This window comes from Pteronotus mesoamericanus, unplaced genomic scaffold (assembly GCF_021234165.1).
Source record: "Pteronotus mesoamericanus isolate MK-2021 breed Mesoamerican mustached bat unplaced genomic scaffold, CSHL_Meso_final scaffold_45, whole genome shotgun sequence".
Classification (NCBI taxonomy): domain Eukaryota; kingdom Metazoa; phylum Chordata; class Mammalia; order Chiroptera; family Mormoopidae; genus Pteronotus; species Pteronotus mesoamericanus.
The window spans coordinates 5,661,621-5,675,456 of NW_026555317.1; the positions used below are offsets into that span (position 1 = coordinate 5,661,621).

The following is a 13,836-nucleotide window of genomic DNA, read 5'->3' on the forward strand; positions in this document are numbered from 1 at the left end:
TCACCTCCTCAGCATCATTCCATCAAGAATCACCCCTGTACTATGTATCTCTAAACTCTTCCTCTCTGTCCCATGTACTCAAGACTCTTCCACCATTAAAAATAATAAATTCCTCCTTGACTCACCATCTATATCACTTCCCATTCATTCATTTCACTGCCACCTGGACTCTGCTCCATTGCCTCACTAAACTGCTCTGACAAAAATCATGAATGATCTCTGTATTTCCAAATCCAATAACCCTTTCTGCTTTTTAACCCCCCAAAGTATCCACCCCTCCTTCTCTTAAATTACTTCATATTCATTTTCATCACTCCCTCTCTCCTGATTCTACATGTATATCTTCGATTATTCCTTCTGCCTCCTTATGTGCTCACTCATTCATTCAACTGGTTTTCACCAAGCTTCTCAGATGGTACCACACTAGACACTGGGGATACAGCAATAAACAAGTGAGTCAATGTCTCTGCTTTCAAGAAGGTGAAATTCTAGCAGAGAGAGACAAACAATAAGCAAGAAAGTCATTTGACACATGCTACCTATCAAAATAAAACATGATGGGTTCCTTATATTGGACGGTCAAGGAAGTCTTTTCTGAAGTGAGATTTAAGTAAGATATGAATGGCAAGAATCAGAATCCAGCCATAGAAAGAGCAGAGGAAGAACATCCCAGACAAGGGACTGGCCAAGCCTAAGACACTTAAGGAGAAAACAATGTTAAATGCTCAAAAAGATAAAGAGGAACCATTGTGGTGAATAAGCATACTGGTTGAAGTGAAGAGAGACAAAAGCTCTTGTAGGGGTTGCAGGTCAGAGTGAGGAGTCTGGGTTTTATTATGTGCTCCTCTTCCTCTACCTGTCGCTTACACACTGATGTTCCCGAGAAATCTACCCACAGCCACTTCTCTCTTCTTCCATGTGGTCTCCTTGTGAGCTCTCATTCCATTTCAGTTTTCATTAATACCATGCAGTTATAAAACAATTCCCACCAAACTTTTCTCTCAAATCTAGGCCAGTCCTATCCAACAGTGCCCTCAACTATATCCACAAGAGATTTCCATTGGTGCTTCATGCTAAAAAGTCCAAAACTAAAATCATTTGCTTTCCCTCATACATTGTTCTTTCTTCTTTTTATTTATATCATTATCTACGCAGTCACTGAAGTCAGAAGTCCACCATTCCTCTCACCCCGAATATCTACTTATTAACACTGATTTTTCCAGTTTACGGAAAGATATGAAAGAAGGTGAGTAAAAAAGGAAGGAATCCTTCACCTCCACTAATAATGATACCTCCCATTATGGCTCATACACAGGCCAAGGTAAATAATCCATCTCAGGTATGTTGCCTTAGCCCCCGCTGTGCAAGTCTAACACAAGTCTAATCAAACCCACCCTAATGGTCCCTCCTAAATGGTCTCAACACAAACTACACAACTTAGAAATCACGTGAGTTAGAGTAGATCTTCAAGATGACCCAGTGATCTCCTTATCTACATAAGGAAAGACATGCTCAGAGAAGGAAAGTAAGGAATCCAAGACCACTGAGGAGACTAGAGGATCTACTTCCCTTAGCTCTTTGCTCATATTCTCTGAGCTAATCCTAGGACCAGAACTTGAATATATAGACTTGGACATTATTCTATCATATCACCTTAAAATCAATGTCAAAATAGCAGAGTAGGTGGACAGCCACTTAACCCACTTGTCGTTGTTAATATAACATATGAATATTCTAAAACAATGATTTAAAAAGAAAAAGAAATACTTCATCTTCTGGGAATTTCTATATTATTTAAAAGTAACTTCTTCAAGTAAATCCTCATCATTGGTCAGAGAGCTACTGAGCGATGACCTTCCAACAAGGTCACAGAGCTCACAGGGCAAAACACCAGGCATAATATACTGTTGATCTGTCTTTTTATTTCACCTTTCTGAAATTAGCAAGAACAGGGAGAAACAGGTGCCTATCTACGGTCTAAGAGCTACACTGAGCTAATCAATTTTGGACACCACCTCTCTAGACTCAATTTATAACTGAGTTGCTAAAGCCATACTTAGAAACCTTTTAAAAACCGTACCTTCCTTGATAAATATAAAAATCTCGTGTCCTCTCCCCACCCCATCTCCTTAAGTCTACAATATATGCCTTTTGAGGCATATCCCCCTCCTCTTTAAGGTTCCCTTCTTTCCTTGCTGAACCTGTGGTTTGTCTGTGCTTTCCAAATTACATATTCCCCTCCTAACTGACTCTGCTCCCATACTCACTACCCCAAATATAAGTTGAAAATCACTGCCCTAATTTGCTGTGAACCAACAATTCATCACAAACTAGAAAATATCTGGGTTTTTGATATCTGACCTAATCTTCATCTTCACAACACAGCATTTAAATAGTTTTAGAATTCCTTTAAGATACTGATACCTTGTATCGATACTTTTGAGACTGATAGTATTAGTAACCTATAATTGAATCCAATCAATAAAGAGAAATTTATATGGTTTTCTGGAAGGTGTTTTACTTAGCTTTGAATTTGTCATTTGCAACTTTACAGAAATCTAAATGATTTGATAGTTCTTATCATTGTAATAAGGTCCCAAACAAAATCTATTATATTATCAAAGTAAGTTAAGAGCGGTCTATAGATTTCAAGTTTGTCTGAACTCCAGTGCCTGGCCAGGAGTCTAAATTAGTACTGATTTATTGTTATTCATTTAATTAATCGCCAGTGTCCACCGTTGCACTGTTTAAATTTAAGAGTCCTGAATTGGATACAAAATAAACCTAAGGTTTATACCCTGCCCAGAAGAAACACTTGTATCTAACCCTAGAAAGTAGATACAAATGAAATAGCTAAAGAGCAAAATAAAACTTTGAGATTATGGACCCAAAACAGTAAACATAGCCAGCAAAAATGGCATGCATCCAAAGGACAGAGAGATGGACCCCTTTGGCAGGTAGGACAAAGGTTAAGTGGGATTAAGACAGGTGGGTGGGGAAGAGGAGGGTACCCAGATGCAGGAAACAATATAAGTAAAGCACTGAGAGCACAAGGATTTGAAGCTGGATAGGCAGCTGAGGTGAGGCATTCCTCAGGGGCAGAGAGACCCATCAGAACTACTAGCAACTTCAAAACAGAATTTTCCTAACACAGATGGCTTTCAAGCAGGAAGAATATCAAACCACAGTATCTATCTGATTCTCTCTCTTCTCTTTATTCCTTATCCTGGGGTTTGTAGATACTCTGAAATTATGGGTATGTGTGGAATATATGTGGAATATATATATATATATATATATATATATATATATATATATATACACACACACACACACACACACACACTCCATAATTATCCATATCTATCAATCTATCTATCTACATTCAATCACCAAGACTGTAGCTCCTCCAGTTTATATGCACAGCAAAACAAATACTGTCTGATAAAAACAAAATTCAGCCCTGGCGGGTGTGGCTCAGTGGAATGAGTGTTGCGCTATGAACTGAAAGGTCACTGGTTCAATTCCGGTCGGGGCACATGCCTGGGTTGCGGGCCTGGTCCCCAGTTGGAGAAGCACGAGAGGCAACCAATCAATGTTTCCTTGCACATTGTTGTTTCTGTCCCTCTCTTTCTCCTTCCCTTCCCCTCTCTCTAAAAATAAAATAAATAAATTCTTTAAAAAATTTTTTTAAAAAGAGTTACCATTTCCAGACTGTTAACTACAATAAATGCTAGGCACTACTCTTAAGTGTTTTTGCATAATTTTATCTAATCCTTAGAAACCACCAACAGTATTATCTTCATCTTATAAATAAGAAGGCTGGGTCTTTGTAACTTGCCCAACATCACAAGGACAGGTCCAGGGTTCAAGCCAAGGGCTGTCCACCTCCAATTCCCATGCTTTTAAACCACCACAAATAGCACTAACCTTGAAAGTCTTCTCCTAAGGAGAACATCATAGTGCTCACTTTATCCCAGAGGTACAAGGGATACCAGTACTGGATAGCAGGTTTTCCCCCATCATCACTGAGTTACACTTCTTGTCAAACCAAGACTTCTTTCATAGCCGAAAGGCCAGATACAGTTATTTCTTCCAACACTGCCCACCCCATCTCCACCAAGATTCCCAGGCTTCTAAAAATAGTAGAGAACTAAGGCCTGAAGAACAAGGTGGGCAACCCACATGGGAAATTAAACAAGTCTAACAAACCTGTAAGATAATCACCACTTCCTGAACCAACAGGATTCACTGACCAGGGAAAATGACGAGTCAGGTGTACAAGCAGGAATCCTGCCACCCTTGTAAATGTAGCGCAGGCCCCAATCTTCTAGGAAGGGCCCAACTGATGAGGCCTGAGTCCTCTTCTTTCTTCCTGTCCCCAAAGGGCAATAAAGTCTCCATTTTGTTCTCAAATTCATGCTCAGTACCAGAGGCACAAGAGTCCTTCTTTCATCCTAAAGATCCCAGCACAAGAACTGTAAGCATCCTTAAAAACAGACAACGAATTGCAATGCATTATACTGCTTTCTCCAAGATTCAAGTCTTAGATGAAAGGAATCATTATTGAAGATCATTTTAATTACAAATGCTAATCTAACATCAATGCTATGCTTGGCCTTCTATTATAAAAATATAGGGATGCCATAAACTCTTTCATCCAATAATCTCTTGGCTCTTCACAAACCACAAATAACGAAGCTTCAATTGGCATTGCAATCCATTGTCTGCCAAGGTTAACTCAGTGCCCAAGGAGAAAACTGACCAGCTCCAGCTCATTCATTCACAGCAGATCTCAAATAAAATTCCAAATTTTTACTCTTTCAAGTTTGTTCCAACTTTAGGAACTCACCCTCTGCCAAGATGGGAGCCTTACTCATGGATCCTCTTTCCTAACAATTGTCTGTAATCAATAGAATTGAGGTTGTTTAAAGTACACATGATAGGCAAAATAATGATAAAGATAACAGACTAATAAAAATAAAGATAATAATGGAAGGAGAAAGTAGGCACAAAATTCTGCAGCCAGTGTTACTTTAATGTGGTAATATTCATTATTGCCAAGTGATTCAAAATCACATAGAATCAAAAGGTTTTTTTGCTTTGGGTATACATACAGAACATATGATTTATTTATGGAGGCAATTTTGTTCCTCAAAAGAGACCAAAGATGTTGCAATACTTATTTCAATTTTACTAAGAATATACTATATGCAAATATGCTGAACTCGGTATGTTCCCTAAAACAAGGTTCCTCGAAGAGGTTCCACAGAAAAGACTCTTTTAAGAGCCTTAAGATTGTTAAGAACAAACCAACTTCACAAAATCTTTCCTAACCATTTCAGTCCTCACTGAACTGCTTCTCAGCCCTCCCAGAATTTGAAACTACACCACACACTTCAGCATTTCAATAACTATTATCTTGTAGGGTGCACTTATTTCCTGTGTGTTGGCCATCATGTCAATTAGGAAGGTAAGAGTCAAGTCTTCTATTACTTCTCTGTTTGCCCTGGCAAGATGATTTAAATTTAAATCGTCACTGATGTCTCATGACTGCATTTTTGTACAGGAGAGCCCTGGCCCAGTAACAGATTACTGCCATCTCAGAACGTATAGCTCCCAGCAAGTAGTGAGTGCACTTTCTGCTTTTGTGTCTTTGGCCAGGTTCTCTCTGCCTAGAATGTTCTCTCAACTTTGTGTACCTAGTAATAAGTTCTTGGTTTGTTTTGTTGTTTGTTTTGTTTCATTTTAATTCTCACCCAAGAACATTTTTTCATTACTTCTAGAGAGCAAGGAAGAGAAACATTGATGCAAGAGAGAAGTATCAATTGGTTGCCTCCTGTATACTCCTGGACCAGAGATTGAATGTGCCCAGAAGGGGGATCTAACCCATGACCTACATTAAGTGCCCTGACCAGAACTGAACCCACAACCTTTTAGTTAGGACGGCACCCCAACCAAGCCACACTGGCCAGGGCAATAAGTTTTTGTTTTTGAAGACATACCTCAAATATCACCTTTCTTTAGTTTTCCTTGACTAGTCCTCACCCCATACAATTAATCGCTCCCTCCTTTCCGTATTCTCAGGCCTTTCACGTCCTTAGGGCTATTTGCTCATATGTCTGAAGTTCTACAACTGTGAGCTCAAGACAGAACAATGTCTTATTTATCACTGCATGATGTCCAGCACATAGTAAGTGCTCAATAACAGTTACCAAATATGGCAATGAATGAATCAGCAAACCTGTCTCCCAATTTAAACTGCAGTGGTGCCTTCTACTGCACCAAAAAAAAAAATGGCTCCAGAAAAGTAGACTGAAAGCTACTCTTTGCTACTTCAAAGTGCTACATGCTATTCAGTAGACAATACCATTTCTATTATTATCATTGTTTGGCTCTTTCAGATGAAGATGTCACAGTTATTTCTTAAACAGGCTCAGAAAGCACTTAGCCTTTGAAGAGTACAAGATGAAGGTAGATGGTGTTAGTTCCATTTATGAAGTATCAACTTTCAGATATTGCTAGTTAAAATGACTGCTCTGATGCAGTAATATTTTCCATATGCAACTTATTATTTATCAAGCTTTGCCTGTGTATTCTACATGCAGTTTTAGCTATTGAGGTACAAGTGTATGCCTCCCCCATACTCTCCCACTTAAAACCGATGTGAAACTCTTTCTCCCTTTTCTCTCATTAAATGAGCATGACTTTGTTAGGAAGACCAAAGGAAAGACTCTGACCATGCAATTGCTTATTCTGGATTTCACTTCTGAATTCTAGATTTGGCTATATTTAGCGAAGCTATAACTGTCCTCATCCCCAAAGCCAGGAAGAAGACACCATTCACAAGCCACCCCCTGAAAATCTGCAGTTGCCACTGAAAAACCAGACTTCCCAGCAGGCAGACATCTGAAAAGGGGGGGGGGGGGATCAAATTGGTGTTTGCATCAAGACAAGACCTCAGATGCTTATAACTAACCTCTCTGCCTGGCACTAAAGCTCTCCATAACCTTATTTCCTTTTCTTTTCTCTCCAACATACCTTCTGCTCTGGTCAAACATCCTCATTATCCCCCCTGGCAACTCCTTTCTGAAACAGTGGTCTCACTCCCCACCTGCTTCTGCTTCAGCCTTCCTGTTTTTCTTTGAACCTTCAGGACCACTCTTTCCCCAGACATTAGCCATTCCCTTGCCCCACAATGCTTACTGGATACCTATTCAGTAGTTAGTCAAAAGGCCCAGGACCACTGAAGAAAGTGAGCAGCAAGCACATCCAGGGAGCAAATTGTAAAAATATTTCCTTCTACCTTTCCATATTCTTCTTTACTTGATTCTGGGAGGGAAACTTGTGCTAACCAAGATGATAACACTCAATTAGTCAGCATTCCCAGAACTCACGTGAGTACAGCTTCACCACTCCACACTTCTGCATGTGCCATTCTCTCCACTTACAAGACCTCAGGTAACCCTCATCTGGAACATCTGCTGGGCAATCTCTATTCCTGTTCAAGGCACACTTCATCTAAAAACCCTCATCCCCCAGCCCTTTCTCTTTATCATCTCTTACAGTCTTTTTAACACCTAATATCCACCAAGGGCCATGCCAAATGCTAGGCACTTATCTTAGGGTTATTTGCTGGTCTATGAGCTCCACAAGGGCTGTGCCCAAATCCCATTCATCTTGTAGCTCTATAACCTAATGCAGTGCCTGCCACAAAGAAGGCACTAACAAACATACATTAAATGAATACATGTATGCTATATATTGATACCACCACCATGTTATAATTATACATGTCATGTACATATGTTTGATTTTTTTTAGGCAATTTCACACATTTTTAAACCTCATTACTTTGTCCTATACATAGAAGAAATTGTCAAAGTTTACTGATTTGAAGACTTACTCAGTAGTTCTCAGTAGCCCTAGATCTGGATTTTTTTTTTTTTTTTTGGTGCAGGTGAGAGAAACTGTTCTGAAGGGCCACCTTGTCCACCTTATATAGAATTGAAAGTCTGGAATGTTGTCTTGAACATAGCACGTATTCAACAAACATTTATTTATGGTTTAAAGCCTAGATATAAGGCCTCATACAGCTAAGGAGGTATGATAAGAGCAGAGCTTCTCAGTCCTTCTTTAAGCAGTGGTCCAATTTTCCCACTGAGCTCATTCTGCCTGCTTATACCAAATCTTCCCTTGATTTCACATGCCTATCTCATCAGACATGATCTAGTCTCTCATTGTGGCATCTTGGCTGAGGAAGCTAAAGAGAAAATATCCTTCCTTGCACCCAGCCTAGAGATAGCCATAGCCCTCTGAACTTACGACTTAGAGCTTCCATTTCCCCAAGACAAACAAGCCCCAACTAGACTAGTTAGTGCAGCTAGGCAAGCAGAGCTGACGTTGCCAATGGAAGCCCAGGCATTCTCTTGTCTTACTTCAATATCTTCTCCTTGGGATGCTTGCAATTCCTCACTATAAAGCATAGACCAATACCCACATTAGGGGAAAAAGCGATGATTGGTGAGATGCAGTGGTAATAAGGTCTGTGTTTGAAGCCCACCACACCATCCCTCCCTGAACTGCCTGGCCACTGCCCTGGGCTCTTGGTGCACAACTCTCATCAACCTAGACAGTTCTGGCTGGGACCGGTGGCCAGGTCAGCACCAGACACTTCAAACAGAAGACGGTCCAGGAAGAAGCATGACTACCCAAAACATCTGTTGACCCTTTAAGGAGTTGATGACACCTCTGCAAAGAACACCTGGCTCTGTCTACCCACAATGGGAGAAAAAAATTCCTGAAGATTGCTGTAGTCAAATTAGCCTTCGCATTGCTACCCTTACTCCCCCTTACCTATATATATGATGTAATGTTGCTGGTAAATAAGGGCTACCACTTATTGAACACTTGAAGCAAATGTTAAATAATTTACATACATTGCCTCATATCATCTTCAAGACCACTCCATAGGGCAGTGGTTCTCAAACTTTAGCTCGCATCAGAATCACTCCAGGAACTTGTTAAAGCCCTATACCCATGGTTTATGGAGTGGACCTGAGAACTTGTATTTTTAACAAGCTCCCAGATATTGCTCCTGATCCAGGCTCTACACTTTAAGAGCTGCCCACAGGAAAACAGAGATTCAAGAAAGGTTTAAAATATCTCATCTAAGGTTTCACAGCTGGTAAAGAACAGGTCCAGAATTTGAACCTAGATATGCCTGACTTTACAGTGCTGGTAACCATGCTGTTGTATGTGTGAATGTTCGCCTCGTGCTCTCAAATTCACTGACAGCTCCTTAAAGGCAGACATTACACTTTAGATCTCCCCATATCCCTCTCAGAACCTAGTGGTGCCTTTGTATTTGTTAGATGCTACACAAGTACTTTGTACATTGGTTCCTGCATAGCCACATGTCTAAGAGCCACAAACTCAAACTCAATTCTACTCAAAAAACATTAAAGAGGGCAATATTGACATACCTGGTTTTACATGAGACTCTCTCTTGTTACTCTGAGTCTTTGTCTATGCTTCACAATACCTGGGTAACTCGTACTCATTCTTCAGCCAATTACTTCCTGCAAAAAGCAACTCTTGGCACTCTAAAATTGGGGGCCATCCCCAATTTTATCTCCATGATAGAACATATCACTCATTCTAACTGGCTATATTCTATCTCTCAAAGTAGTCTGTAAACTTCGGCATCTAGTTCTGTACCATATCCCCAGAGCCTAGCACAGTACCTGGCACATGACAGACACTCCATAACTGCTGAATGAACAAATGAATGAATCAATGCAGAACTACAAGCCCGAAGTTTCACTTAAAAATATAATGTATGATGTGCAGTTCTCAGGGATGAATTCTGGGGAAGAAATGAGCCACCTAGATAACAAAAACCAATTTTACCTTTTTTCTTTCCCATCACTCAGACTCTGAGAATAGGCACCACTTAGGGTAACACTGTCTACAGTGAGACAATATCAGAGTTGAACAAAATGCTCCTAGGTCAGCAGAGGCCATTGGGAGGAAAGGAAAGAGCTATGCACCCCATCATTCCTCCCAATTTCTCTTTCACACTCTCCTCCATTTCTCCATCCCACTGCAGTCAAGGGCTTTGGCACAGGGATGAAAGAGACAGATCAGACTCAAGGGTGCGGATCTGGCAGCTGGCACAGAAGCATCTCCCATCCTGCACCAAAGCCCACAAGGACAGATCCAGAGGGACAGTGACTCAGGCCTCAGATTAAGTCCAGCAAGAACAGCACTGAAAATGGAAAAAGAGCAATAATTCCACAAGGACTTTTCTCTTTTCTCATTGTCAGATCTTTTTAACAACAGTGTTTTTAAAGTAAAGGCTTCAACCCTAACCCCAGAACACTGGGCCCAGCTGAATCCACTGCTTAGACAAGCTGAGAGCCAACCACAGTTCCTTCTTCCCCCCAACCTACCCGCAGGCATTTCCCAGGCCCAGGTTGGAACTCTTGCTCCAACCTTAGCTTACAAAAAGTCTCCTCCCCCAGTTAATAAACAGGTCCACCACCATTTGCAGTAAGAGAGGCCTCTCCCTTCCCCCACCCCCTCACAGCAGATAACACAACCTAGAGCAGGGTGGCCCCATCCAATTAGTTTGAACAGCTTCATGCCAAGGAAATTGCTGCTTTTAAAAAAAAATAAAAGCACCCTACACAGGCAATGGGCTGTAAAAAGTATGAGTCTGGCATAATTGTGAAGGTCGAGTTTAAGGTTACCAAAGAGACATACAAAGATTTCCAGAAGGTCTGGGGAATAGAAATATAGATTTAGATATGGAATTTACACAGCAAACACGACATATCTAAATAATGTCTCCAAAACAGAAAAAGCAAAAATCAGATGCCACTGTCAACTAATTCTTTCAGCATTTAAAAAAACAAAAACAAAAAAAAAAACCAACAAAAAAAACCCTAAACAGAAAGAAGGGGGCCTACTGACTGATTTCAAAACAAGCACATTCATTTCATGTAATTTCTGTTATCTTAGCTACATCCTGGGGACCTGATTACAGTTGGATCAGGAAACCTTGTAAAACCACCAAGAGCCTTAGCTCTTAGAAAAACATTCCTATTCTCTGAAAATCCTCTCTTCCTTCCACTGCCTGCTCATGGCAATGGGAAAGTTGGGTCGAAGAAAGAGAAGGAGAAACCCCTCTCTTCAGCCCTCACATCAATTATTTCAAGTTTTAGGAGAATGACAAGCCCACCACTCTACAATTGATGTAAAGCTTCATACTTTCACACATAGGTTTTTCTCATCTGATCCTCAAGATCTGGTCTGTCAATTTAAAAAATAAAATAAAATAAAAGACCACTGAGGTAAACAATGTCCAGCAACCTCCCCCTGCCCCATAAACCCTGTCACTTCCAAATCTCAGTTTTAAATTTCTCAAGGACATTGATTCACAGGGCACGGAAAGGGGAAGGGAGTGTTAACTGGTCAAAATCCATTCATACATTCAACAACTAGAAACCAGAATCTTGCTGCATCAACCCAAGATTTTCATTTACAGCGCACTTAGAATCCCACTGTACCTTCCGCCAACACTTCATCCACAGTGACCTGCTGTCGCCCAATGCCAAAGACCCTTCCGATGTAACCACTGCCCAGGCCCGAGGTGCTTCCCCCTCCTCCGCTGGAGCCGGAGCCCAGGCCAGAGCCGCCTTGCTCTCGCCGGGAGTCGAAAAACTTCTTCATCTTGCGAATAGGAAGCAGTAAAGCAAAATACCGACAGATTCTAGATTTTTTTTCTTTTTTTAAAGAAAACAAGAGATCCAAGGATTTCTTCTCAGATTTCAGTTCGGAGAGGAGCCACCCGAATCCGGCAGTGGGGGTGGGGGCTGAGGGAGGATGCCTATAGGAATAAGCGTGTCAATCCCTCCGCGGTCCCCTCCTCCTCAAAAGAGCGATTCGTATAAGTTTAAACCTGTGATGACAGAGGAAGAGAGACAGGATGAATCAGTAACACACTTAAAAATTCAACTGCTGAGTCCTACAGGGAGCAAAGCTCATCAACCTGGGGAAACGCTTCCTGCATTTTCTTAACAAGAAAAACCCTGGGGCTGAAAACGCGTCCCCGGCCCCCAAACCTGGGACCCCATGCCCGGGGCTCGGAAAAAAAAGGAGGAATTCGGGCCGCCTGGAGCAGCGCCGACTCAGCTGGGCATTGCCGCCCCCCACCTCCGTCCCGCTCCTCCCAGGTCTCCCCACCGCCCCGCGAGGCAGCATCCCGGCGGCACCCACTTGAGATGGCTCGACGGCCGGCGCCCAGCTACCAGCCCCGCAACATTGTCACGGCCGCCAGGCCTGCCTGCGTCGGGGAAAGGAGGCGGCGCAGCAGCGAGAGCCGGGGCCGCGTACGGCACCCGCCCGCCCGCCAGCTGATCCCCGGAGCGCCCGGCGGAGACTGACCCGCCGCCCCTCCCCCGCGCGCGCTCCCGCTTGGCTCCATCCACCCAACCAGGAAGTGAACTGCCGCCGGAAGTGCCTCTTGCGGTGGCGACGGGCCGGGGCCCTCCTACAGCCGCCTCTCTGTCGGGACAGATGGGAAAGAGTCGTCAGAAGGAAGGGGACCGGGGAAAGAAGGGTCTCGGTGCTGAGAGAGTTTTGGAGAAGAACTTTGATACCGCCCGAGCCGCAGGGCACCTCGGGAAAGGTAGTTCGGCACAGCCCAGTGGCTGGACTACAATTCCCAAGATGTCCTTGGAGAAGCCAGCGAGGCGGTGGCGGTGGCCTCTTCAGCCTCAAAGGTGGTTAGTGGGGTGGTGCATTTGTGGGGATTCGGTTATTTAAACACATCCGGTAAAGAAACTACCAGGGACTCGGGTTTCCACCCTGCGGCATGTTCCACCCTTCTGGAGCCATCTTATTTGTGGCTTGAACTCCCTGCACAAGGGATTCTGGGGTTTGTGGTTTCCAAACTGATCGAGTCTGACACTTGAAGGACGCGGCTTAACCGCTTATCCCCTAGCCAGTCCTGCGGGACTTCCCGACGTCACCTGGGCAGAAGGTGGAACACCGAGGGTGATTGGAAAAATTTTGCTGGCAGTTGGTACAAGGACCACACCCTAACGTAAATAAAACCAGTGCCCTTATGTCTCCAACCTCAAAAGCTGCTTTTGCTCCCAGATGTTGTTGAGAACTGGCTCAGCGGTCAGCTCTGAGCTTTGCGCTGTGAAAACGCTTAATAACTGATTGTCCGGTCTGAGAATCTACGGGCGAGGCTCAAACCGAGAAACTTACAGGGTGTGTGCAGGACAAATACTGGGGTACCAGGAGATACGACCCCGTGGCTCCGACTGAAAACTTTGGGGTTCGTCGCTGACGGAAACCCTAAATTCTCCCACCTTTGCTGATGCGAACCCCCTCCCACACACGAACCCTAGGCCGACCTGTTATTTTTCTCCCCCCTCGATGCTTATTTTACCCTGATAGCGCCTGAGTGCCGAGGGTGGGGGTGGGAAATGTGATTTGCATCTGTCAAATGCAGATTTGGATCGCCGGTTGGTACCATTCTCCATCTCTGGATTTCCTGATAGAGGATGACAAATCCCTCCCCTCCTCCCCCCCCCCCGCCCCCAAAGAAAAACCCCATGACTTTTCTAACCCCTGAATACAGGTTATTTCTCACCTCCACCTGCTTTCCCCATTCCTAATTATGCGACAGCCCTATTAGTTTGTATTTCGTCCCAGATTTTTTTCAGCCGGCATTTGAGGAGCGTAAAGAAGGTTGCTCCAGGAAAAAATGGTGCTTGCTTTTTCTAATCTGAACACTGAACTGAGCTGCAACTGGGCTGA

At 43.0% G+C, this 13,836-nt stretch overlaps 1 protein-coding gene across 6 annotated transcripts in view; it reads right to left on the reverse strand.

Annotated features, from left to right (window-relative positions):
• The window catches only part of AAK1 (AP2 associated kinase 1), a 167,592-nt gene extending 155,135 nt beyond the window's left edge, over window positions 1-12,457 (reverse strand). For all 6 annotated transcript variants that reach the window (XM_054593491.1, XM_054593493.1, XM_054593492.1 and 3 more), the window contains exons 1-2: window positions 12,283-12,457; window positions 11,574-11,965 (exon numbers count right to left, since the gene is read on the reverse strand). In XM_054593491.1, coding sequence (XP_054449466.1) covers window positions 11,574-11,736 — 163 coding nt within the window. In that variant the 5' untranslated portion in view covers window positions 11,737-11,965; window positions 12,283-12,457. The remainder of the gene's footprint in view (window positions 1-11,573; window positions 11,966-12,282) is intronic.
• Window positions 12,458-13,836: the final 1,379 nt, after the last annotated feature.